We start from the raw sequence: 26,730 nt of genomic DNA on the forward strand, positions 1-26,730 counted from the left end.
GAGGGGCAGAGAGTGAAACTGTTCTGACGCAGCGTCATTTCCTCCCCCCTAACAGCCACTCAGTTTGGGTAACACAATCCCTCCCGTTTTAACCGATGTGCGCCGGGACGCAGAGGTCACAGAGCCCGTTGAATGGTGCGAGTTCACGACGGGGTTTTCCCGTTCAGTCGGCCTGACTTATAGCAGGGACAGACCCTGCCCCGGGGGGCTTTGCCGAGGCCTCGAATGCGCCGGCTGTCCTCGAAGGAGCAGCTGCCAGGCCGGCTGACGGCGAGCAGACAAAGGCTCAGCCACCAAAGCGCGGGCCCCGCCCCGCAAGGGTGGGTCTGCAGCGACTGGTAGCTCAGACTTGAGCCTCATTGCGCAACCCAGGTTTCCTCCGGCTCCGCCCCACCTTAGCTGGAAGCCCGACCCAGTCCCAGCCTTCTCGAGACTCCGCCATTAAGGCTGGGGTAAAGGGGTGAGGGAGTGAGTGATGTCCACGTAACCCTCCGGGGCGCTTTTACCTTCCCCAAACCCAGCCAGGCAGGAATAACACTGCAGCCGCGTGTCACCGCACCCTTAACCCCAAGGCTCTTGGCGCCCCTTCCCCAACGTGGGGTCTGTCTAATAAGGCAAGCGATCTCTGACTGGCCGGTGGTGGGCCCCTCAATATAATTAGAGGGCTATCGACCTCACACCCTGGTACCGGGTCCTGGCTTAGAAGGAGTTGATGCAAACTACGACTCCCAAGAGGTAGTAGGGCTAGCTGACTCTCCATATTCACGTGACTTCCTTCTCCTGGAGAGGGAGTCACGCGGTAGGCCGGTGAGGGGGCGGGGCCATCGGGCTCGTCCGCGGCGCCAGTGGCCTATGGGCGGCCGGGTCAGATGGGCGCGCGGTAGGGGGCGGGACCGGCCTCGCAGCACGGCGCGGGAGCGCGCCGGTAGCGGCCGCTGTAGGGGGGCGGGGAATATCGTCTAAGGCGACCGTGGCAGCTTGGACATCGACGACTGGCAGTGGTGGCGGCTCCTGGTGCGGTTCGGCGCGCGGCCAGTTTTAGAGTTCGGAACGGAACGCTCGACGTCGCGGTCCCCGCCCGGAAAGTTTGCTGCGGAGCTGCAACCTCCTGGCCGGCGCGGCCCGGCATGAAGCGGCGCTGAGGAGCCGCCGCCGCCGCCGCCGCCTGAGGAGGAGCCGCAGCACCCTGGGCCACGCCGATGACTACTGCAAACTGTGGCGCCCACGACGAGCTCGACTTTAAACTCGTCTTTGGCGAGGACGGGGCGCCGCCACCGCCGCCCCCGGTCTCGCGGCCTGCAGGTGGGTGCCGGGCGGGGCGGGAACGAGGAGCGTCAGCTCTTCTCGCTCGCAAGAGCTCGCCCCCTCCCTGCCTGGTCCCTTGGTTGTCCCGGGTCTGGTAACATCGTGTGTGTGTGTGGGGGGGGTGAGTGTCTGGTAACATCGTGCGTGTGTGTGTGTGGTGATGTCTGGTAACATCGTGTGTGTGTGTGGGTGAGTGGTAACGTGTGTATGTGTGTGTGCGGGGGTGAGTGAAGAGCGGATTTAAACCGCTGAGGAGACGTGTGGGTCGCAGCGACGTGGAAGTGGCCGCGGGCTAGGCTGGAAGCAAACTAGTGGGGAACTGGACTCTGGGACGCCTGTGGCCAGTGGACGCCCGAGGTTTGGAGGCCGAGGGTCGGGGTCGCTGCCCAGGTGGCGTCTGGTTGTTGCTGCTTTGCCAGCGTGGTGCGGAGGAAATGTCCCTGTGAAGTGTAAGCAGGTTTGGTTTTTCATCTATTCTAGGTTTTAAAAGCAATCTTCATTTGAAAGATGCGCATTCTGGAAGTGCAGGAGCTCTCTAAAATTCGTGCACATGTCTGTTTAAACCTACTCTGCTAGGAGAGTTACGCTGTAGTGTTAACTTCCACTTGTGCAAGTTAATGGCCCACATTTAATTCGAAGTGTAACTATAACGGGACTTTTCCGAAAACTGGGTTTCTTTTTTTTTTGAGCTAAGTGTTTCGGAAGATATTTAAAAGTGAGGTGCCGTGTTTGTAATTTTCCTAGAAAGTTCTGGAAGTCAGTTTTTAAGAAAAAGCTCACCTCAGAAGATGTTTTAAAGGAGATCATGAGTTGGGTTTTAAAGAGAGCGTGAAAAGCTGGGCACCATAATGTTTGGAGGTCAGACCAATCAGGAAATAGGAACAGGATGGTTGGGGACTCTCCTGTGACCTGGTTTGGAATACTGTGGTTCATTAAGTTCAGTTTCCTTATTACTTATGCAGGTGAACTTCAAAAGGGAGATGGATAAGACTAATCCCCTTTTATTTTTTCCGGTGTTAGGTGAATTACTTTATGTTCATATTGATGTTCAATAGACTGTTCTGTAGGGTTGCACTGAAAAACATATCTGAACGTATGGCATAAGGATTCTCTGGGAAGTATTTGTATTGTATTATCAGCCCTGTTAGTCTTTATATGTTAGATGTCTTTCTCAACATAGTAAATAATTTACAGTAGTTATTTGTTGGCTGTGTTTTTTTCAATTCCACTGACATCATTTGAGCACCTATTATGCTCAAGGTAGTGTTAGGTAGTGTTATGATGGATGCAGAAAGAACTGAGGCCCCTCAAGGAGCTTGGGAAATGGAATGGGGGGCACATAACCCAAATAACTGTGCTACCAGGCTGACTGAATGGTGGTGCAGCTTATAATAGAGGTAGAAACGGGGGGAAAGTGGCGTTGGTGGAGAAGGTTGCATTGAATTGTACTTAAATTATGGGGATTTAACAAAATAAAATCTTGTTTGAATGAGTATTTTCATTATAAAGAAGATAAACAGTTGATGATGTCAGCAAACCTTTATTGGGCACAGACTTGATTAGAGCACATTAAATACCAAATATATGATCAATAAAGATGTTAACCAAACATATGAGTAATAAAGGATTATCATCAAGTAGGAGTTGTATGTACCTCCAAAACATTAAATAACATTTAAATGCTATGAATACAGCTATTTAAGGAATGATTTTTGCCATGAAACCCCTAAAAAAAATTTTGATATTAAATGGGTCTAGAGGAGTTAAGGTTTGAAACTTGATTTACAACTGATTTTCCCAAAGTTAAACTTGAGCAGTTTATTTGTGACAAAAAGTCCACTTTAAAGTAGTCTATTTTTTTTTAACATCTTTATTGGAGTATAATTGCTTTACAGTGGTGTGTTAGTTTCTGCTGTATAACAAAGTGAATCAGCTATACATATACATATATCCTCATATCTCCTCTAGTAGCTATTTTTTGTAAATTAAAAAAAATTAGGTTGAAATACACATGACATAAACCATTTTTAATTGAATGATTCAGTGGCATTTAGTGCATTCCCAGTGTTGTGCAGTCACCACATCTAATTTCAACACATTTTCATCACCCCAAAAGGAAATCCCAAACCCACTAAGCAGTTGCTCCTCATTCTCCCTTTTCCCCTTCAGGTCCCTGGCAGCCGAATCTCTGATCTGGGATCTGTCTCTATGGATTTACCTATTCTGGATATTTCATATAAATGGAATCATACATATGTGACCTTTTGTGTCTGGCTTCTTTCACTTAGCATAGTGTTTTCGTGGTTCATCCATGCTGTAGAACATCGCAGTACGTCATTCTTTTTTTTTTTTTTTTTTTTTTTTCCGGTACGCGGGCATCTCACCGTTGTGGCCTCTCCCGTTGTGGAGCACAGGCTGCGGACGCGCAGACTCAGCAGCCATGGCTCACGGGCCCAGCCGCTCCGCGGCATGTGGGATCTTCCCGGACCAGGGCACGAACCCGTGTCCCCTGCATCGGCAGGCGGACTCTCAACCACTGCGCCACCAGGGAAGCCCCGTCATTCTTTTTTAATGACGGAATCACGTTCTATTGTATATATACTCCAATTTGTTTATTCATCCATAGATGGACAGGACATGAGCTGTTTCTACCTTTAGGCTATTGTAAATAGTGCTGCTATGAACACTTAGCAGCTAATTTTTAAATTCTATTGAAAAGGATGTGCTATTCAAAACTAAGGTTTCAAAGTTATTTGTCCACAAAATTAATTTCATTTTTTAAATAAATCCATTTCCTTTTTAAAAAATTTATTTATTTGTTTTATTTTTGGCAGGCTTCTCATTGCGGTAGCTTCTGTTGTTGTGGAGCACGGGCTGTAGGCGCACGGGCTTCGGTAGTTGTGGCCACTTGGGCTCAGTAGTTGTGGCTCGTGGGCTCTAGAGCGCAGGCTCAGTAGTTGTGGCGCACTGGCTTAGTTGCTCCGCCGCTTGTGGGATCTTCTGGGACCAGGGATCAAACCTGTGTCCCCTGCATTGGCAGGCGGATTCTCAGCCACTGCGCCACCAGGGAAGTCCCTGATTTCATTTTACTGTGCGTAATTATGAGTGTGTAGTTTGAAGGAACTAAGTGGATTAACTGACCTACATTTAGGATGGTAAGACGAAGTAAAGCGGGCCATGAGAGTAAAATTGCTTACTAGGATTCAGATCAGTATTGGGTCATATCATTGAGTTTACTTGTTTCTGAATTCTCTTCCTCACTGAAGCAGAACATTCCATGAGGGCATTGATAATGTCTGTATCTTGTTCATAGATGCCTAGCACAGTGCGTTTAACATAGTAGGCAACCAGTATTTGTTCAGTTAATGAAAAAGTACCACTTAAGTTTTGAGTCAGTCCTTAACGGTTTTTTTGTTGTTTTTTGGTGGTAGGGGAAGTTTATGAGACTTGTTTCAGTTCTTTGACTTTTATTGGTCAATTCCGTAAGACAGCAGATCTTGGTAATTTTGGGCTGCCGGTTTTCCTTCTCTCTCAAGGCTTAAGAGTACTTGTATCACATCTAAATTTCCATACAGAAGATTTTTGAAAAATATTTGGAGGTGGGGGGTGATAGTGGGTGGAGACTGAGAACAAGCCAAGGGGCTGAATTTAGTGAATATCCTAAGCAAGCTTGTTAAAGTACAAATTAGATGATTTGACACTTGATAAGTTCAATATGTTGTGACTTTTTTTTTTTTTTTTTGTGGTACGCGGGTCTCTCGCTGTTGTGGCCTCTCCCGTTGCAGAGCACAGGCTCCGGACGTGCAGGCTCAGCGGCCATGGCTCACGGGCCCAGCCACTCCGCGGCCACCAGGGAGGAAGCCCTGTTGTGACTTTTTTTTAACATCTTTATTGCAGTATAATTGCTTTACAGTGGTGTGTTAGTTTCTGCTGTGTAACAAAGTGAATGAGCTATACATAAACATACATTGCCAGTAACTGACTTTTTAAGTTTATTGCTTACCAAGGTGTTTTGAGATTTTTCCATTAAAGAAAGTTTAAGATCCTAGTCGTTAGCTTTTTTTTTAAATAGGACAGTGTTAACTTTGATTTTTTTCCAGTTAATAATGAATCAAAATACTATGTTTACATTTCTTTTACTTAATACCTAGTTTCAAAATGAAGAGCTACCTCAATAGGAAATAGAGAATATAAAATTGGTAAGTGTTTAATGTATTTCATTAATATTATTTGCCATTATATTTTGCCATTATAAAGGGCAGTTGCGGGGGCTTCCCTGGTGGCGCAGCGGTTGAGAGTCCGCCTGCCGATGCAGGGGACACGGGTTTGTGCCCCGGTCCAGGAAGATCCCACATGCCGCGGAGCAGCTGGGCCCGTGAGCCATGGCCGCTGAGCCTGCGCGTCCGGAGCCTGTGCTCCGCAATGGGAGAGGCCACAACAGTGAGAGGCCCGCGTAACGCAAAAATAAAAAAAAAAAAAAAAAAAAAAAAATAAATAAATAAAATAAAGGGCAGTTGCTGGTGCTCTATTTGAGTGTATTGATTGTATATCTCTAATTTAGTTTGATGTTGTAATAATCTTTATGTTTCAAATTCAAAGTTTCATTCTCAGAGTTTGTTCATTACTAAACATTGACTTTTTTGTCCTGAATGAGAGTCACTGGGAGGAGGGTGTGCTATGTCTTATCTCCTGCTGCTTTTTGAAAGGGGAGAAATATCTTAGATACAATATGTATTTTTGTAAGAAAGTTACTTTATGATAAGTGTAGTTTTATCAGATACCAGTTTAGTATACACCTTTTTCACATAAAGTTGAGGAAAAACAATTTTAAATAAAAATTTAAAAAATGAAGTTGAGGAACTTTTTCTAGATCATTGTCCTAATCTTTAATCTGTAGTGTTCTACTTTGTTTAGTGCTTGGACATCTGATTCTGTTCTTTATAATTTACTGTCTTTTAGATAATTTCATTTTCTCATTTTTTGGTTTTTATTGATAATTTATACTCAGTGGTTTTGTTTTATCTTGTTTTAAATGAGCTAATATATTTAAAGCTCAGCACAGTCCTTGGCCCAGTGGTACTCATTAAGTGATGGTGGTTAACATTTTTTTAAAAGCACACAAAAACTGATGATAGATTATTTTTTATTTCCTCCTATTTCCTAGACCTTTTTCCTATACTAAACTAAAACATTTAGAGAGTAGGGGCAGATGAGAGATCCTGTCTTTTAAACCTTTCTTAGATGAGTTGGAATATTTGTCTTAGATATTTTTATTTTTTCCTCTTAATTCTATTTTCAATGTTACCTTCTTTCTCATATCTTACTAAACATAAGTACTGAAGGTCACTTGCTTTTAATTACGTTTTTCTACTTTCTTGAATTAAGTTGTTACTAAGTATGGTGTGAAGGATGGTTAATTTGCTAACCATACTAAGTATAATTGGATATTTAAATCAGCATGAAAAAAGAGAAGTTGCTTGTATGTTTTCCTGTAGAAATTAATGGTGTGTTTGCACGGCGCATTAGATACTTAAAGGAAGATTCGATTACTGCTGAACCTTACTTTCATACCATAGGTCAGCTTTTTTTTAAGACTCGAATGCAGTGAGAATATATAAGTGATTGAGTCAGTGATAAACATTTCACCATTTCACTTGGAAGAATAATATAATATTCTGTTTCCTTGACACTTTTCCTGATAGGGGTAGAGGATGCTCCTAAGGGTATTAGCAGAATTTTGTGATGGAGATTAGTGAATAAATGTGTTTTAGTGAGTATGGGGAAAAATTGAGGAAAAAATTTCAATGTCATATTGTTTTGTTAAAACTTTGTCATTGTAAGAACATTGCTATACCTGTGCTTTCTTAGATTTTCCCATTTGCCAATACAGAAGGGATATTTTGGCATATATTCTAAACTATTAGCAGAGGTAATACTGTAGTTTTATTAGATGATATGAAAATTAAAAGTTGGCATTATGTACATTGCTAAGAAATTGTGGGGGTCTAGTAAGGCCTGAATCTTAAGTATTTAAGGGCATTTGAGATATTAACTTAAGGTAAATTGTAGAATCAACTTCTTATTATGACTTGCCTTTCTGTGGCAACCAGTAAACCTCACCTAAAATTACTGTATTTTTATTGAAGTATATCCCAAACTCTGCTTTTGTGTCTTGCTCTGTATTTATTTTTTCAATGAAGTGTGATCATGAGGACATTTTTGGTTAGAAATTGGAGTTTGTTGTTCTTCAGAAAAAGTAATAAATAAAATACTAATATATAAAATGGAATATTTTAAAAGAAGATAATTAGTTGTGTTATTGATTGTGAAGTTTAACGCCCTTTACTTTCCTGAGTAGTTGGTGATTCAATATGGTGATGTTTTATTTTAAGTAAGAGGTGGGGTTGAGAAAGCCAGAATATATTGAAGTCAATTGCATTACTCCTGAGAGTTAGGAAACCTGAGTAGGTTGAGCCTCATTCGATAGTAAGCAGTAGTTTGACTGCTCACAGCAGTAACATAAATAAGGGAGGTGTTGTCTAAAGCTGTCCTGGTGGGTCAGGGGAGTAGACACAGCAGACTTGGCAGTAAGCCTGGCTTCTAAAACAAAATCCAAGTCATCAAATTTGCCCAGGCATGCCATATGAGGTTCAAGTAACAGTGGAATTTAAGAGGAGTAAGTTTGTTCGGTGAGGCTTAGGAGAGTCACAAGCAGTAGCAAGCATTTTTAACAGCCATAATTTTAGCTCAAACATAGCATGAGTCTGCATATATTTCAGCATTTCTGGTAATGTTTATATAATTATATTGCATGACTCTCACCTGTTTGCCTGAATTCAGTAAACTTGAGAAGAGAGGAAAAATTAGACCTGTAATATTTAAGCAGAATGTTGTATGAATTGTCTGTGAATTGATAGCTGATGTTTAATCGTTGGGACATTTCTAGTTAACATATTGGTATTCCTGTGTGTAAGGGAAATACATCTTTATGAAAGCCTGAAAGTCTCAGGTACACTGGAGAAGTAACTTGAAGGCTTCATTTTCCTACAAAACGTACAGTTTCCATATGTCTTATGTTTCAGAAGCAGGTGAGATTTTTAATATTTTAAAATATGTTTTCAGTGTCTTAAAATTTTTATATTTCTTAATTTTGTATTAAATTTTCATCAGCTTTGCTGTTTAATTAGAAAATAGGTAGGATTATGTGAGCTTTGAAATTATAACTTTTTTCAATAATGTTGATTTATATCACATGTAAAAATATTTCGAAAAACATTTTTTTCCATCATTGGCCAGAACACTTTAATGGACAGTTTGTGAGTTTTATTTATTTATTTATTTATTTAAAATTTATTTATTTATTTATTTTTGGCTCTGTTGGGTCTTCGTTGCTGCGTGCGGGCTTTTCTCTAGTTGCAGAGAGCGGGGGCTACTCTTCGTTGTGGTGCGTGGGCTTCTCACTGCGGTGGCTTCTCTTGTTGTGGAGCGCAGGCTCTAGGCGCGCGGGCTTCAGTAGTTGTGGCACGTGGGCTCAGTAGTTGTGGCTCGCAGGCTCTAGAGTGCAGGCTCAGTAGTTGTGGCGCACGGGCTCAGTCGCTCCGTGGCATGTGGGATCCTCCCGGACCAGGGCTCGAACCTGCGTCCCCTGCATTGGCAGGCAGATTCTTAACCACTGCGCCACCAGGGAAGTCCTGTGAGTTATATTTAAATGTAAGTATTTTTCAGTATTACTTTAAAATAAAAACGACTTAAATAAAAATGGCATTCAGAAATTGTTGAAGCTAGATGATGGGTGTATGGGAATGCATATAGTATTCTCTGTACTTTTGTGTATGTTTTTAAATTTCCATAATAAAAAGTTTAAAAATGACATTAAAAAAACTACTCAAGCTCTTTAATGTTCTAGATTAGGATAGAAAAAATATTCACTTCAAAAAAACAGCATTGTGAAGTTAATGGAATTTGCTGTTGCATGTAATTTTTTAGAAAACTGGTTTAACAAGTAAAAATAAAAACTAGTTGTGGTATGTCTGATTTACAAAACTTGTTTCTCCCTTTGGGTAGAATTAGTAGTGGAATGTTAGTAGTGTACATAAATAGGAAGTAAACTGATCTTGTGATGTGCTTTTGAGTAGGTATTTTTTAGTTTTTAAAATATTTTCTAAGTAACTATATGGGATCAGATAAATTCACTTATTGTTTAATGATTTAAGGGCTTAAAATTTTTAAAAATTGTAATGTTTGAAAAAAGTTTTTAATGTTTGATCATGTTGCTTGTATCTATCAGTCTAATGTTTATTTATTTTATTTTTTAAAATTAATTAATTTATTTATTTTTGGCTGTGTTGGGTCTTTGTTGCTACACGTGGACTTTCTCTAGTTGCGGGGAGCTGGGGCTACTCTTCGTTGCAGCGCGCGGGCTTCTCATTGCGGTGGCTTCTCTTGTTGTGGAGCACGGGCTCTAGGGCACGCAGGCTTCACTAGTTGTGGCACACGGGCTTAGTTGCTCCGCAGCATGTGGGATCCTCCCGGACCAGGGCTCGAACCCGTGTCCCCCACGTTGGCAGGAGGATTCTTAAGCACTGCGCCACCAGGGAAGTCCCCTAATGTTTATTAAGTATTGTCAATCTCTTAAACTTTTAAATTTATGATGAAATGAAACTAGAGAACTTGATCTTAATTTTAAGATTAGATATTTAATCTTACTGTATAATTAGTAGAGATTAAGTCACAAAAGTATCACATATATAAATCCTTTTGATTTGTAAACATTTCAGGGCAAAGAAGATCTGAAATTTATATCTTACATTTTGTGAATCATATTGAATACTAAAGGAATACAAGTTTTAACCTTGTCCTTTATATAAGGAAAGTCTTTGGGGAAAATATAGAAAGTTTTATCTAAATGTTACTTTTTAATTTTTTTATTGCTATATAAGCATTTTAAGGAAACTTGATATTTCCTCTGCCATCAACACTTCCTTAGAGTTTTTACTTCCTTTTAGTAAAGGTTGTTCAATAAAGAATGGCATTCAGAAATTATTGAAGGTAGATGATAAATGTATGGGGACTCATTATACTATACTCTCTACTTTGTTTTCTTTTTAAAATATTTATTCATTTATTTATTTGTTTGCACCAGGTCTTAGTTGTGGCAGGTGGGCTTCTTAGTTGCAGCTCGAGGGCTCCTTAGTTGTAGCATGCAAACTCTTAGTTGAGGCATGCATGTGGGATCTAGTTCCCTGACCAGGGATCAAACCCAGTCCCTCTGCATTGGGAGCGTGGAGTCTTATCCCCTGCGCCACCAGGGAAGTTCCTCTTTATGTTTGAAAATTTCTGTAATGCAGAGTTTTGAAATCTTTAGACCATGATGCAGAGTAAGAAATACATTTTATGTTTTGAGCCAGCACACACATACATGTTTATACACAGAAAACTGAGATAGAAGTTTCAGTAAAGTAGCATTTACCTTTACTCTGGCATTACCCTCACATTTTCTTTTTCATTATTTTAAAACATTGTTGGTCATGTCTTACTAATAGATCACTACCTTCAGTTTGAAAACCAGAGCTCTAGGAGATGGTTTCATAGTTCTGATTATATTAAAACTATTAGGTCATTGACAAGTTCTTGTTACTCAAGCCATATTTCCCATGTCTGTAGTTCTTTAATACATTTTTTAAAAATTATTTTTTATTGTGGTTGCCGAGGCAGGGAGGGAGAGGGATGGACTGGGAATTTGGGCTTGATAGATGCAAACTGTTACATTTAGACTGGATAAACAACAAGGTCCTACTGTATAGCACAGGGAACTATATCCAATCTCCTGGGATAAACCATAATGGAAAAGAATGTTATAAAAAGAATGTGTATACGTATGTAAAACTGAGTCACTTTGCTATAAGATTGGCACAACATTTAAATCAACTATACTTCAGTTAAAAATTATTTTTTATTGAATTAGCTTATTGCTGTCTTTTAATTAATTAATTAATTAATGCCTGCATTGGGTCTTCGTTGCTGCATGCGGGCTTTCTCTAGTTGCAGCGAGCGGGGGCTGCTCTTCATTGCTGTGCACGGGCTTCTCATTGTAGTGGCTTCTCTTGTTGCGGAGCACGGGCTTTAGGCGCGCGGGCTTCAGTAGTTGTGGCTTGGAGGGTCTAGAGCGCAGGCTCAGTAGTTGTGTTGCACGGGCTTAGTTGCTCCGTGGCATGTGGGATCTTCCCGGACCAGGGCTCCAACCCTTGTCCCCTGCATTGGCAGGCGGATTCTTAACCACTGCACCACCAGGGAAGCCCCTATTGCTGTCTTTTTATTGGATTAGTTGGGTGATAAATTATGCCACTTCCTGAAAATGAGTCATATCTTCCCCTTTCTCTGCTCTATGGCGAAAATCAAGTCTTGGTCACCTCCTGTTTGGATTTGTGTAGTTTTTTCTTCATACTTTATAACTCCCCAAATAAGTTTTGAAAGTCACAGCTAAGATCATCTTTGATTCCTGCTCCCTTGTGTCTGTAACGTGCCTCCTTTTCACTCGTTTTCCTCATTGTGCTTTACCTTTTTATTTTTTATTTTTTGGCCTGCGTTGGGTCTTCATTGCTGCACGCAGGCTTTCTCTAGTTGCAGCGAGCGGGGGCGGCTACTCTTTGTTGCAGTGCACAGGCTTCTCATTGCGGTGGCTTCTCTTGTTGCGGAGCATGGGCTCTAGGCGTGTGGGCTTCAGTAGTTGCAGCATGCAGGCTCAGTAGTTGTGGCTCGCAGGCTTAGTTCCTTCACGGCAATGTTGGGTCTTCCCGGACCAGGGATTGAATCCATGTCCCCTGCATTGGCAGGAAAATTCTTATCCACTGCACCAAGAGGGAAGTCCCCTGTGCTTTACCTTTTTTATATCCCTTACTCTGTACATTAGTATCAAGTTCATCATCTTTAGTTTTATTTATCTCTTTTCAGTCCTAACATGAAATCTTTCCTTCTACCCGTTTGTTTGAACTGCCTCTGCCGTCCACATATTATTTCATAGTCTTTTTCTTTTGTGAGGCAATTTAGAAACATTATTTTGAGGTAGTACTAAACTAGATCTGGGTTCTAAATACATATCTATTGCTAGTTGAGTGACACTGCTTAAAAAGCACAGAATAGGGCTTCCCTGGTGGCGCAGTGGCTGAGAGTCCGCCTGCCGATGCGGGAGACATGGGTTCGTGCCCCGGTCAGGGAAGATCCCACATGCTGCGGAGTGGCTGGACCCGTGAGCCATGGCCGCTGAGCCTGTGCATCCGGAGCCTGTGCTCCGCAATGGGAGAGGCCACAACAGTGAGAGGCCCGCGTACCGCAAAAAAAAAAAAAAAGCGCAGAATAATTTCAGGCTAATTTAATTCTTTCATTTTATAAGAGAGGAAATTGAGGTTCAGGATGGTTTGCCCAGGGTCATTTAACTAGCTAGTTAACAAAACAGAGACCCAGGATCTCTGGCTCCTAGTCTTTGTTCTTCTCTAGTAAATTGCTTAATTTCTGCTTGAAAATCCTAGAGTTGTTTTTGCACAGCCTATAATTTTTTTTTTTTTTTTTTTTGCGGTACACGGGCCTCTCACCGTTGTGGCCTCTCCCGTTGCGGAGCACAGGCTCCAGACGCACAGGCTCAGCGGCCATGGCTCACGGGCCCAGCCTCTCCGCGGCATGTGGGATCTTTCCGGACCGGGGTACAAACCCGTGTCCCCTGCATCAGCAGGCGGACTCTCAATCACTGTGCCACCAGGGAAGCCCCACAGTGTATAATTTTGATCATGTTTGTAACTGTTCGTTTTTTTGTGTGTTGTTAGGTAAATATTTAATCCAATATTACTGACTACCTATTTAAGTGCAAGTTATTCTTATATACATTATTTCTAAGTCTCGTGATAACCTGAAGAGGAAGGTACTGTTTCCATTTTACCTGAGGAAGCAGAAATGACGGTAGATTTGACCATCTAGAAAGTAGAAGGGTTGGGATTTGAACCCAGGTTTTCTGACTTGGGCTCTTTCTACTATTCCTCTTGCCTCTCTCCTCCCAGGAAGAGTTTAAGTACAGAAATAGTTTTTCGTTTGGTAAAACCAAGACTCATGGTGAAGCACATGGACTCAAACACGTCTGAGCCAGGGTTTACAAATTACACATGTTCCTGTGACTAGATTTTCTGCTTTTGGCTCAGAATGGCCGCTTGAGGGATGCTTCTTACTCCCGCCTGCTCTAGACATTTTTAAATGGTAGCAGTGGGACTTGCCTGGTGGCACGGTGGTTAAGAATCCACCTGCCAGTGCAGGGGACATGGTTCTGTCCCTGGTCGGGAAGATCCCACATGCTGCGGAGCAGCTAAGCCTGTGCACCACAACTACTGAGCCTGCACTCTAGAGCCTGCGAGCCACAACTACTGAGCCCACGTGCTGCAACTACTAAAGCCTGTGCACCTAGAGCCCATGCTCTGCAACAGGAGAAGCCACTGCAGTGAGAAGCCTGCGCACCGCAATGAAGGGTAGCCCCCACTCACCGCAACTAGAGAAAGCCCGCACGCAGCAACAAAGACCCAATGCAGCCAAAGATAAACAAATTAATTAATTAATTAAAAGAAAAACTTACTGTGTCAGTATTATTATGTATGAATATGATTCAGTTTATTGGAGTGGATGTATATTAAATACAGCAGTAATACAGGTACAGAGAAGGCTCTCTGAGAGCGTAAATGACAAGAGTTTAACTTTGAAAGGTCACAGAAGAGGTTACAATTGACCTGAATCCAGTAGAATGATTTGCCTTAGGTAGATAGGGCAGGAAATACATTTCAGGTGCATTAATGACCACTCCAAAAAACACAAGTTAGCATGGTCCTTTCATTTTGGAAGGTTGAAGATCAGGCTATAATATCCAGATGTGGCTGGAGAAGGAGAGCCTGTTATGCTGTATTGAGGAGTTTGGATTTTAGATTGAAGACTGGGAGCTGTCAGAGGATTCCAAGCTGGGCAGGAATGTCAGATTTGTGGCTTAGATCTCTCTGCTACACTGTGGATAATGGATTGAGTAAGGCAGGAATGGAGGCAAGAGCAGTGTTGTTTCTGAGAAATGATAATGGGCAGAGGAGTGGAGATGGCAAGTTGGGAATGACACTGAGATAGATTTAGGGGAAAGAAATCAAAAGGACTGGTATCAATTGACTAAGGAGAGGAAGGAGACTAGGATTATTTCTGTTTTTCTAATTTTGGTCAACTGTGATAGGAGAAACAGATTTGGAGGTGGGAAGGGGGAAAGATGATTCATTTTAATAAAATATACCAGGTACTATGAAAAGTCTGGGAGGCTTATATGCTGTTTTACCAAAGAGTGATAAAGTATGGAGAAGAGACTAGACAAAGTAAAAAGGGGGTTTGGACTTCTGGTGGGGTGTAAGTTGTGGGTAGGTGACTAGGAAATGTGTGATAAATAGTTGTTTTGTAAGATTTGTTATGCAGATAGGAGTAGTTCTCTTCCTGGTATGGGAGAGGGGAACACCTTTATAAAGGGAAATTTATGCCCAGCTTTTGGGCAGAAAGGGAGAGGGCAGAGAGTTCTTCCTGTTTGCTGTTTTTCAATTGACTTCAGCTCAGATAATCCTTATGCCAAAGTTGCACATTTTGGAGTAGCATATTCTGATCCCCTTCAATAATAAACTATTTGTTTAAAGTGTACAGTTTGGCAAGTTTTGACACATGTATATCTATGGAAATTTCATCACATTAAAGGTAGTGAACATATCCATTACCCCAGAAGTTTCCATGTGTCTTTTGTCATCATTCCCACCCACACACTTTTCCCCTTTTCCCAGACAACCACTGAAATCACGATAGAAAAGATATAAATGGAATCATGAAGTATATAGTTTTTTTGTCTAATTTCTTTCATTTGACATTGTTATTTTGAGATTCATCCATGTTAATGAGCCTATCAATAGGTCATTCATTTTTTTAAAAAAATATTTATTTATTTGTTTGCATTGGGTCTTACTTGGGGCACACAGGATCTTCGTTGTGGCATGCAGGATCCTTTTTTTTTTTTTTGGTTGCGGCATGCAGAATCTTTAGTTGAGACATGTGGGATCTAGTTCCCTGACCAGGGATCGAACCCTGGGCCCCCTGCATTGGGAGCGTGGAGTCTTAGCAACTGGATCACCAGGGAGGTCCCAGGTCATTCATTCTTATTGGAGAGTAGTTTCCATTGTATGCATATCCCACACTTTGTTTATCCATTCACCTCTTGATGGACTTGGATTGTTTTGGCTTACAAATAAAGCTGCTGTGAACATCATGTATAAGTCTTTGTGTGGGCACATTTTTCCTTTATCCTTGGACCTATGGTTGGATCATGTGGTAGGTATGTTTAACTTTTTGAGAGACTGATAAACTGTTTTCCAAAGTGGATATATAATTTCACATTCCTTACTAGCAGTGAAAATGTACATTTCCACATTTTCACCTATGTTTTGGTGTGGTCAGTCTTTTTAATTTTAGTCATCCTAATAGGTGTGTAGTAGTATCTCCTTGTGGTTTTATTTTATACTTCCCTAATGACTAATGCTGTTGAACATCTTTTTATGTGCTTTTTTGCCATCTGTATATCTTTTTTGGTGAAGTGTCTGTTTAAGTCTTTTGCCTATTGAGAAAAGCTTTTCATATTGAAATAATTGTAGATTTACAGAATGTTGCAAAAAATACAGAGAGGTAGTTTCTGGGTATCCTTTACTCAGTTTCTCCCAATGATAAACTCTTGCATAACTATAGTATAATATCAAGACCAGGAAAATGGCATGGCTACAATCCACCAAACTTATTCACTTGTCACCATTTTTACATGCACTCTCTGTGTGTATGTGTAGTTGTGGACAATTTAAAAAAATTTTTTAAATTAATTTTTATTGGAGTATCATTGATTCACAATGTTGTGTTAGTTTCTGCTGTACAGCAAAGTGAATCAGTTATGCATATACATATATCCACTCTTTTTAGATTCTTTTCCCATGTAAGTTCTGTGCAATTTTATCACATGTGTAGGTTCGTGTATCCACTGCCTCAATCAAGATGCAGAACTATTCATTACCACAAAGTTCCATCTCATTAATCCCTTTATAGCCACCCTACTTCCCTCCCACCTCCCTACCCCAGTCTCTAATTCCTGGTAACCACTAATCTGTTCTCTATCTCTATAATTTTATTTTTTAAAAAATGTTATATAAATTGAGTCATATATTGTACTATTTAACCTTTTGAGATTGGCTTTTCCACTCAGTATAATTCCTTGGTGATCCTTCCAAGTTGTTATGTATATTAAATTTGTTCCTTTTAATTACTGAGTAGTATTCCATGATACAGATGTATTGCAATTTGTTTAACCTTGTACCCATTGAAGGACATTTGGTTATTTCCAGTTATTGGCTGTTATGAATAAAGTTACTGTGAACATTTGTGTGTAGATTTTTGTGTGGATATAAGTTTTCATTTCTCTTGTATAGATGACTAAAAGTGCAGTTGCCCCCCAACCTGCAATATGTGAGTTAAGTTTTATAAGGAATTGCCACACTTTCACATTCCCACCTGTAGTGCACAGGTTACCCAGTTTCTCCGCATCTTAGGCAGCATTTGGTATTATCAGCATTTCTTATTTTAGCCATTCTGATGTGTGTGTAGCGATATCTCATTATGGTTTTAATTGATATTCCCCTAATGACTAACACTATTAAGCATCTTTTTTTTATCATCTGTATATCATTTTTGGTTAAGCATCTGTTGAAGTCTTTGCATCTTTAAAAAATTTTTTATTGTTGAGTGTTGAGCAATGTTTACTTTTTTTAGACACAAGTCCTTTATCAGATACATGCTTTGCAAAGAGTTTCTCTTAATCTGTGGCTTGTCTTTTCAATAACAGTGTCTTTTGCACAGGTTTTTAGTTTTGATGAAGTTGATTTATCAATTTGTTCTTTTATGGATTGTGCTTTTGGTTACAGCTGAGAAATCTTTGCCTAACCTGTATAACAAAAAAGAAGCAGACTCATAGAGAACAAACTAGTGGTAACCAGTGGGGAGAGGGAAAGGAAGAGGGGCAATAAAGAGGTAGAGGATTAAGAGGTACAAACTACTAAATAGAAAAGCAGCTGCAAGTATATATTGTACAACATGGGGAGTATAGCTAACATTTTATAATAACTATAAATGAAGTATATAAACTTTCAAAAAATAAAATAAACTGCAAAAAAAAAAAAAGAGAAATCTGCTTAACCTTAGTTCACAGAGATTTTCTCCAAGGTTTTCTTTTGGAGTTTTATAGTTTTGGGTATTGTATTTAGGTCTGTGTTCTATTTTGAGTTAATTTTTTGTGTGTATGGTGTGAAGTATGGACCCAAGTTCATTGTTTTTACATATGGATATCCAGTTCTTCCAGCCCCATTTGTTGAAAAAGCTATCCTTTTCCACTGCATTACCTTTGCACCTTTTTCAAAAATCAGTTGATGGTGTGAGTTTATTTTTTGACTGTTCTATGTTGAGTTGTGTGTCTGTTCTTTACAGATACTGCACTGTCATTTCTGTACCTTTATAGTAACTCTTGAAATCAGATAGTGTCATTTTTCCAACTTTGTTCTTTTCCAGATTGTTTTGGCTATTCTAAACCTTTTGCCTTTCCATATAAATTTTAGAATCTGCCAAACTGTTTTCCAGACTAGCTGCACCATTTTGTATTCCTATCAGCAGTGTACAAGAGTTCCAGTTTCTCCACATCCTTGCTAATACTTGTTATTTTTCTATTGTGGTCTCTCACTGTGGTTTTGATTTGCATTTCTCTAACGGCTAACAATGTTGAACATCTTTTCATGTGCTTACTGGCTATTTTTACATCTTCTTTGCTGAAATGTGTATGCAAGTCCTAAAAATACTTCCATTTTTAAATTGAGTTGTTTGTCTTTTTGTTGTTGAGTTTTAAGAGTTCTTTATATATTCTGGTATCCTGGATACTGTTTGAGATTATATCATATGCTTGTAGCAGTACATTCTTTTCACATGGTGTGCATTCCATCCTAGAATCCCCCAAACCCCTCGTTGATTTTTTATTTATTTTATTTTTTATTATGATTATTTTTTTTGGCCGTACGTGGGCCTCTCACCGCTGTGGCCTCTCCCGCCGCAGAGCACAGGCTCCGGATGCGCAGGCTCAGTGGCCATGGCCCACGGGCCCAGCTGGCCCGCGGCATGTGGGATCTTTCCGGACTGGGGCACGAACCCGTGTCCCCTGCATCGACAGGCGGACTCTCAACCACTGTGCCACCAGGGAAGCCCTATTTATTTTATTTTTAAAGATTTTTTTTGATGTGGACCATTTTTAAAGTCTTTTTTGAATTTTGTTACAATATTGGTTCTGTTTTATGCTTTGGTTTTTTGGCCGCAAGGCATGTGAGATCTTAGCTCCCCGACCAGGGATCGAACCCTCACCCCCTGCATTGGAAGGCGAAGTCTTAACCACTGGACCGCCAGGGAAGTCCCCCTGGTTGATTTTTTTTAAGTTGCATAGGTTAAAGTTTCATTCTTTGTGATGTATAGTTCTTTGGGCTTTGGCAAATGCATAGACTTATTTATTCCTTACCCTAATACCATATAGAACAGTTTCATTATTTTAAAAATTCACCCACTCCCTCTTACCTTTATGTCTGGTTTCTTTCACTTTGCAAAATGCATTTAAGATTCATCTGTGTCATTGTATGAATAAATATCTAGTTCCTTTTTATCACTATAAAGTATTCCACTGTATGGATGTATCACAGTTTGTCCATTTACCTGTTGAAAGATATTTTGGTTCCTCTTGATATTTGGCAATTATGAATAAATCTTCTGTGAAGAGTCACATACAGGTTTTTGTGTGAACATAAGTTTTTAATTCACTTGGTCTTTTCATAGAATCGTTTTGGTTTCATTAATTTTTCTCTATTCTCTGTTTTCTGCTTTCATCTTCATTATTGCCTTTCAAACAGAGAATTTTAAGAAAGAGGAGTGGTTAATATCTGCTTTTTCAAGGCAGTTGATGCAGGTGCAGTGTATCTGAAGCCAGATACACTGGAAAGTGAAGAAGTGGAGACAGTGACAGTACACTACTGTTTCTAAAAATTTAGTTTTTAGAGCAAGTTCTCTCAACTTTGGCATTATTGACATTATTTGTTTATTTATTTATTTGGTTGTGGCAGGTGGGCTCCTCAGTTGTGGCACGTGGGCTCCTCAGTTTCAGCATGTGAACTCCTAGCTTTGGCATGCGTGTGGGATCTAGTTCCCTGACCAGGGATTGAACCCTGGCCCCCTGCATTGGGAGCACAGAGTCCTAACCACTGCACCACCAGGGAAGTCCTATTATAGACATTTTGAACTAGATAATTCTTTGTTTTAAAGGGAGCTGAGGGAATTCCCTGGCTGTCCAGTGGTTGGGACTTGCCCTTCCACTGCAGGGGACATGGGTTTGATCTCTGGTTGGGGAACTAAGATCCTGCAAGCCACGCAGTGTGGCCAAAAAAAAGGGGGTAAGATGTTTAGCAGCATTAGCATCCCTGGCCCCTACTCGCCACTTGTCAGTTGTATCCCTCTGGCTGTGACAATCGAAAATGCTTCTAGACATTGTCAAATGTTCCCTGTGGGGCAAAATTGTTCCCTATTGAGAAACCAGTGTTTTAGAGGAAGGAGGAGGGCAAGACCCTAAAGAAGAACTCAAATCTCAGGGAAGCTTTTTAAAGGAAGTGAGAGATTGAAGGAAGTAGCCAGTGAGAGAAGGAGAGAAGGGGAAGGTTGAAGTTATGAAAGAGAAGATAGCTGATGGAATTTGGGGCTGGAAATTAGATCATAGGTGGAGAGAATAGCTTTATATCTGAGATGAGTCACTTTTTTTACGAAAAAGGAAGAAATGAAAAGGATAAATGTAGAATTTGTATAGATACATGTATTTTTGAGGCATAGGAGATATTGGCTCTTTGTCAAGTAGGGTCAGGATCCCTTGCTAAATGGGGTGTCACTATGGAGACGATGACTGAAGAGATTAGACGTTTGAGATATGGAAAATAAGAGAGGGAGCTGAGCAGAAAAAAGCAAAAACGTTACTGAGTGGCCTTCAGGGCTCAGCTCAGTAGGCAGTTTGAAGATTTGTGTTTCTACCAGTCTGGATGGTTGTTATCTTCTTCTCCCTACCCCCACAGCAATATTTGAGTGTTCAGGTGTAATGACAGGAGACAGATGATTGCATTGATTCTGGGCTGAAATTTGCTGTATGGAAGGAAGGTCAAAGAGTGGATGGAAATGAGCTACCAGGAAGAAGGCAGCTGAAGTGATGGAATTTGAGATACAGACTAGATAAGGAAGGAAGTAAAGCCAGGAGGTGAAAGATAGTTTGAAAGAAAAGGGAGGGGTTCAGAGACTGTGCATCTAGATGAGGTAACGCAGTGGGCATAATGGAATAAGAGAAGAGCGTGATGAATAGTTAGGGCTAGTGTTCAGAGATGGAATTTGAGTTTTAAGATTACAGATGTTAAATGGGCTCTGGCAATGTCGAAGTCCAAGTTAGTTTCCTGGGAGTTGGATATTAAAGTAAGGTGAGGGGTGAAGGGCAAGGATGTTGAAGACACCTAGGATCAAGTAGACATGGAGGGTTGAGGAAGCCTGTGTCAGATGCCAGTGACCTAAAGGCCATTAGATACTGGTAATAACAGGTCGAAGGTGATTTAGCTGGGTGGTGTGGGCCTTCCAAAAACTGGTAAGAAATGTTCCAAAAGCTGGGAGAGGTGTGTAGGAATAGTTGAAAGAGTGTTGACTCTATCTTTTGGGCCCAGAATATGAATTTGAGAGTTGGTGGGTGGGCAGCCATACATTACAATGACTACTAGAGAAGCAGTGTCCTTAAGGGAACCAACTTTAAATTTGAGAGATAGGGATGGGAGGGAGTCTTCTGTTAAGAGATCGAGAGCTGAGAGGAGTCGGGTGGAAGGTGTCATCCTTATTTGTAGCCTGAAGCCCAGGGGAAAAGTGAAGAGTAATAAGGGATTAAGAGAAGAAACAAGATGTAAAAGAGAATACTGGGTTTAGGAGAAATGGAGGGATTATATTACATGACATTTCTTTCTAGACACCGGGGTTCTTGTACATTCATTGAAGACATAAGGATTAGTATTCATATCACTGTAGTAAAGGAATTACTGGTGTGGTTTATTAGAGGACTACTTTTAAAATCCTTTTATTACGCTTTTATTATTATTTGATAATAAACTGTCAGTCTTTTTGTTTGTTTTTTGCCTGTGTCGCGTGGCTTGTGGGATCTTAGTTCCCTGACCAGGGATTGAACCTGAGCCCTTGGCAGTGAAAGCATGTAGTCCTAACCACTGGACCATCAGAGAATTCCCTGCTGTTAGTTTTTTAAGTAGTGGAACTTTATCATTGACTTAAAAATTATAGTCAATAGTAATATGCAGATTATTGAGACCCAGATTTATTTCTGTTCTGTTAAATGTTATATATAATAAGTCTAACATTTATTTGATATCTGTTCCAGATATGATAATAGGTGTTGATATAGATTATCTAGAATCCTCACAACAACTTTCAGTGTAGATATTATCCTCAATTTAGAGATGAGGTAATTGAAACTCAGATTAATTAACTTAATGAAGGTAAGGCAGCTAGTAAGTGGTATATTTGACTCCAAAGACAGTGTTCTCCATTGTATTTTTCTCCTTTGATTTCCCGTCCCCCAGGCTTATTGAGTTAGTCCATGCTATCTCCTAAGTATGATACACAACCCAATTTTCGTCTAATGTGGTCTTACTGTGTTCTGTATTTGTGTTGGAATCATCATAAGAACACTTCGTTGTTTTCTCTCTTCTTTTAAGGGATTTTTCCCCAGCTTCTCATGGTCATTTGAATTTTGTCTTCTGTAGTACCTGCCATTATGTATAATTAATACAGATAGTATAATATTGGGAAACATGAATATATATTTGATATCTTTATATTGTTTATTCATAAGTAACTTGAAAAGGATAAGTTCTAAATGCTGATATCCATGTCTCTGTTTTCAAAACAATTTATCTACCTAATTGCTACCATGATTTCTTGCCTTATTCATGAGAATGTCACATGGGATGGGCTCAAAGCCTTATTATTATAATCTAGGTAGATTTAATTTTCTCTTAATTGTTTTCTCCTTGTAGGACACTATAATGGCTATCTTAGGAGAAAATTGTTCTCGCTTTTTTTTTTTTAATTATTTATTTTTGGCTGCTTTGGGTCTTCGTTGCTGCGCGTCGGCTTTCTCTAGTTGCAGCGAGCAGGGGCTACTTTCATTGCGGTTCACGGGCTTCTCATTGCAGTGGCTTCTCTTGTTGCGGAGCTCGGGCTCTAGGCGCACGGGCTTCAGTAGTCGTGGCTCGTGGGCTCTAGAGCGCAGCCTCAGTAGTTGTGGCACATGGGCTTAGTTGCTCCGCAGCATGTGGGATCTTCCCAGACCAGGGCTCGAACCCATGTCCCCTGCATTGGCAGGTGGATTCTTAACCACTGTGCCACCAGGGAAGTCCCTTGGCAATTTTTTTTTTTTTAGATAAAATCAGACTAGTACATATTATATAGATGACTAAATTTAAATAAATGACCTTATTTATTTTTTCCAACGTGTGGATGTTAAGCTATGATTGCAGCCCCATTTCTATGGTATTGACTTTTTCCCTATAATCAAGCATAGTAATGCTAAGTAAATGATACTTCTGTTTTTTCTTCCCCTTGTGAGAATTCCTTTGGTCAACTCTTCCTTATTATTATTTTTCAGTAATGATAGAACCTAAAGACAGTGGAGGCCCTTGCTTTTAGAAACTCTTCTCAGGAAGTATTTTCTTTCTGCTTTGGTGGGATACAGTGGAATTGAGTACCTGTTTGAAATTCCACATTCATTCTAGCATTCAGTGTACTAGCTTCTTAATATGTTCTTGAACGAAGTGGATTTCCTCTGGTTAATGAATTTGGGGTATAAATTAGTTCACTTTCTCTTGCTGCTGTTTTTTCTTTAAAAAAACATTTATTTACTTATTTGGCTGTGCTGGGTCTTATTTGCAGCATGCAGCATGCGGCATGTGGGATCTTTTTAGTTGCAGCATGCGTCTCTTAGTTGCAGCGTGCGGGATCTAGTTCCCTCACCAGAGATTGAACCCGGGCCCTCTGCATTGGGAGTGTGGAGTCTTGACCGCTGGACCACCAGGGAAGTCCCTCTCTTGCTACTTTATTGCATTATTTTTTCTACTCTAGCTGTGCTAGTATAATTTCATTTTACACAGAATTTTGCTTTTTTATTACTCATTTTTTGGTAATGTTTTAAGTTTTCTTTCCGAGTTACTGAATCATTTTGAATTTAGCCAATAGCTGTTAACTCTCATTTTTCTTACAAAGTACTATTTTTTTTTTTTTTTTTTAGTTATTACAAGTATTGTCAAAGTTATACATGCCTTTGTTTAAAGAATCAAATTGTTCAGTAAAGCTTATTCTGGAAAAAGTAGTTCCTTGACCCTGCCTCTACCTCACCTTGCTTCTTCCCCTTCTTCCCCTGTCTTGCATACGTGTTACATGTCCTCCTTTTGCTTGGTTACTTCTCACTCATTTTGGTGGAGTATTTACTCCAGTAGCTTATGGAAAGTAATGGGAGGTAAATATTTGAGACCGTACATATTTTTAAATGTCTTTATTCTCTCCTCACACTTAATTATGGCTGGTTTTAGAAATCTAGATTAGATATAATTTTTTTCTCAAATTTTTGAAGGTATTGCTCTCCATTTTCTTCAGCTTCCAGAGTTGTTTTTGAGAAGTCTGATGACATTCTAATTCTCGATTCTTCATGTGTAACCTGTTTCTCTCTTCCCAGTCTTTTAGGTTTTTCTCTTTGTCTTTTGTATTCTGAAATTTCATGGTGATGTGTATGGATCTGTTTTCACCCATTGTGCTGGACTTTCAGTGATCCTTTATTCCTCGTCATTTTCTTCTCTCTTCTTTTGGAACTTAAAGTTTCAACTGTGGGACTTCCTGGACAAATTCTTATATTCTCTCTCATTTCCTTTGTCTCTTTGCTGAACTCTTTGGAGGAGTTTCTTCAACTTGATCTTTCTTTTCTTTTAAATTTATTTATTTTTTAAATTTTTGTCTGCATTGGGTCTTCATTGCTGCACGCGGGCTTTCTCTAGTCATGGCGAGCGGGGGCTACTCTTCATTGCAGTGCGTGGGCTTCTCATTGTGGTGGCTTCTCTTGATTACGGGCTCTAGGCACGTGGGCTTCAGTAGTTGTGGCACACTGTTATTTTTAATTTCTTCGGGCTCTTATCTTTTTAAGTCAGCACACGTTCTTGTTTCTGGGTTGCAATATCTTCTTTTTTTCTCTGAGGTTATTGAGGATAGGTTTTGCTTTTATTGTTGAGGTTTCCATCTTATTGCATAGTCTTTTTCCTCCACCTTTCTTTTCTTCTCTTTTTGCCTCTGTCTTTAATGTTGAAGCTTTTCTCGGATCTTTAATGATCTTTGGCTATCTGTTTATTTTTTAAAACGGGGCGCAAAAATCTTAATGGCAATTCTGTGATCACAAGTGGCACTTGCTAACTGCAGGCCTCATCGTAGGAGTTGTACTAGGTTAACTGTGATGTCAGTCTATTGTCTGCAGAGTATAAGTCCATTATTAAACTGTGACAAGGGAGGGAAAAGTGCTGGGGGTTTCAATATACAAGTTTTAGAGAGACTTTTAGTTCATCAGCCTGTTTTCAGTATGGTTACCCTGGCTCTCAGTTAACCTGTTTTACCTATTCAGAAAATCTCTAGTCTTCTGCCTAGAGGGACAGTCATCCAGCAGTGCAGAGTTAGGAGGTGTGGGAAATTGGGGAGGTGGTTAGTGACTCACTAAATAAACAAACTTTGTGCCAGTCTTGTTTTCAGCTTTGCCTTCACCTCTACTTCCAAAAGTACCTGGTAGTGCATTTCCTGAGTGTTTGGAGTTCTTTGGAAATAAGTTTTCTTTTCACTGTTGGCTTAAGTTTTAGCTTTTTCAGGTGCTAAATCAGTTACCATGTGTCCTGCATTCCAGCTTCTAGAAGTTCTGTTGCCATGGTTTCATCTGCTGTTCTTTTTGTTCTTGTTAGTTTACACTCTTAAAAAAAAATTCTTTTAGTATACTATCCTTTAGTGGAGTTTCAGTAGGGAATGGGTAAATGTGTGTTTTCAGTTCTCTGTGTGGAAGTTCTTTCAGTTTGTTTTTGTTTTTTATTGAGGTGAAATTTACATAACACAATTAACCATTTTAAGAATACAGTTAAAGTGGTGTTTAGTGTATTTACAGTATTGTGCAACTGTCAGCTCTCTCTAGTTTCAAAACTTTTTCATCACCTCTTTAAAATACCTGATATGCATTAAGTAATCACTCCCCATTTCCTCCTCCCCCTCCATCCTCAGTAACCTCTAATCTGCTTTTGCCTATTCTAGAAATATCATATAAAAGACATCATACAGTATGTGACCTTTTTTGTCGGGCTTCTTTTCCTTAGCATAATGTTTTCCAGGTTCATCTAGGTTGTAGCACCTGTTAATACTTTGCTTTTTTTATGGTTGAACAGTATTCCATTGTATGTATGCACCATAATTTGCTGCCCTATTCATTCATTGATGGTCATTTTTATTGTTTCTACCTTATGGCTATTATGAGTAATGTTGCTGTAAATATTTGTGTCAAAGCTTCTTTGAAGACATATATTTGCATTCTCTTGGGTATATACCTAGAGGTAGAGTTGCTGGGTCCTGTGGTAATTTTATGTTTAACTTTTTAAGGCAATGTCAAATTGTTTTCCTTAGCATCTGCACCATTTTACTTGGCCACAACCATTATAAGGATTCCTGTTTTTCCACATCCTCACCAACACAACACTTGTTATTTTCTATGGGTTTTTTGTTTGTTTTTTCTTTCCTTTTCTTTTTGTTTATTTTTGTTTTAAAATTGAAGCCATTCTAGTGGGTCTGAAGTGGTATCATTGTGGTTTTGATTTGCATTTTCTTAATGACCAATGATGTTGAACGTATTTTCATGTGCTTGTTGGCAATTTATATATCTTCTTTGGAGAAATGTCTATTCAAGTCCTTTGCCCATTTTTAAAAAATTAATTAATTTATTTTTATTTTCGGCTGTGTTGGGTCTTTGTTGCTGTGTGTGGGCTTTCTCTAGTTGTGGCAAGGAGGGGCTACTCTTCATTGGGTGTGTGGGCTTCTTATTGCAGTGGCTTCTCTTGTTGTGGAGCATGGGCTCTAGGTGCGCGGGCTTCAGTAGTTGTGGCATGCAGGCTCAGTAGTTGTGGCTCTCGGGCTCTATAGAGCAGGCTTAGTAGTTTTGGCACGGGGCTTAGT

The 26,730-nt window shown here is 40.1% G+C and overlaps 1 protein-coding gene across 1 annotated transcript in view; it reads left to right on the forward strand.

The window, feature by feature from the left end:
• Window positions 1-913: 913 nt before the first annotated feature.
• NFATC3 (nuclear factor of activated T cells 3) overlaps window positions 914-26,730 on the forward strand; it is a 133,848-nt gene continuing 108,031 nt past the window's right edge. Inside the window, 1 exon segment of the mRNA XM_022583405.2 lies at window positions 914-1,302. Coding sequence (XP_022439113.2) covers window positions 1,200-1,302 — 103 coding nt within the window. The 5' untranslated portion in view covers window positions 914-1,199.

Source organism: Delphinapterus leucas, chromosome 20, assembly GCF_059928025.1.
Source record: "Delphinapterus leucas isolate spDelLeu-1000000601 "Yukka" chromosome 20, BTC_Dleu_Yukka2, whole genome shotgun sequence".
Lineage (NCBI taxonomy): Eukaryota > Metazoa > Chordata > Mammalia > Artiodactyla > Monodontidae > Delphinapterus > Delphinapterus leucas.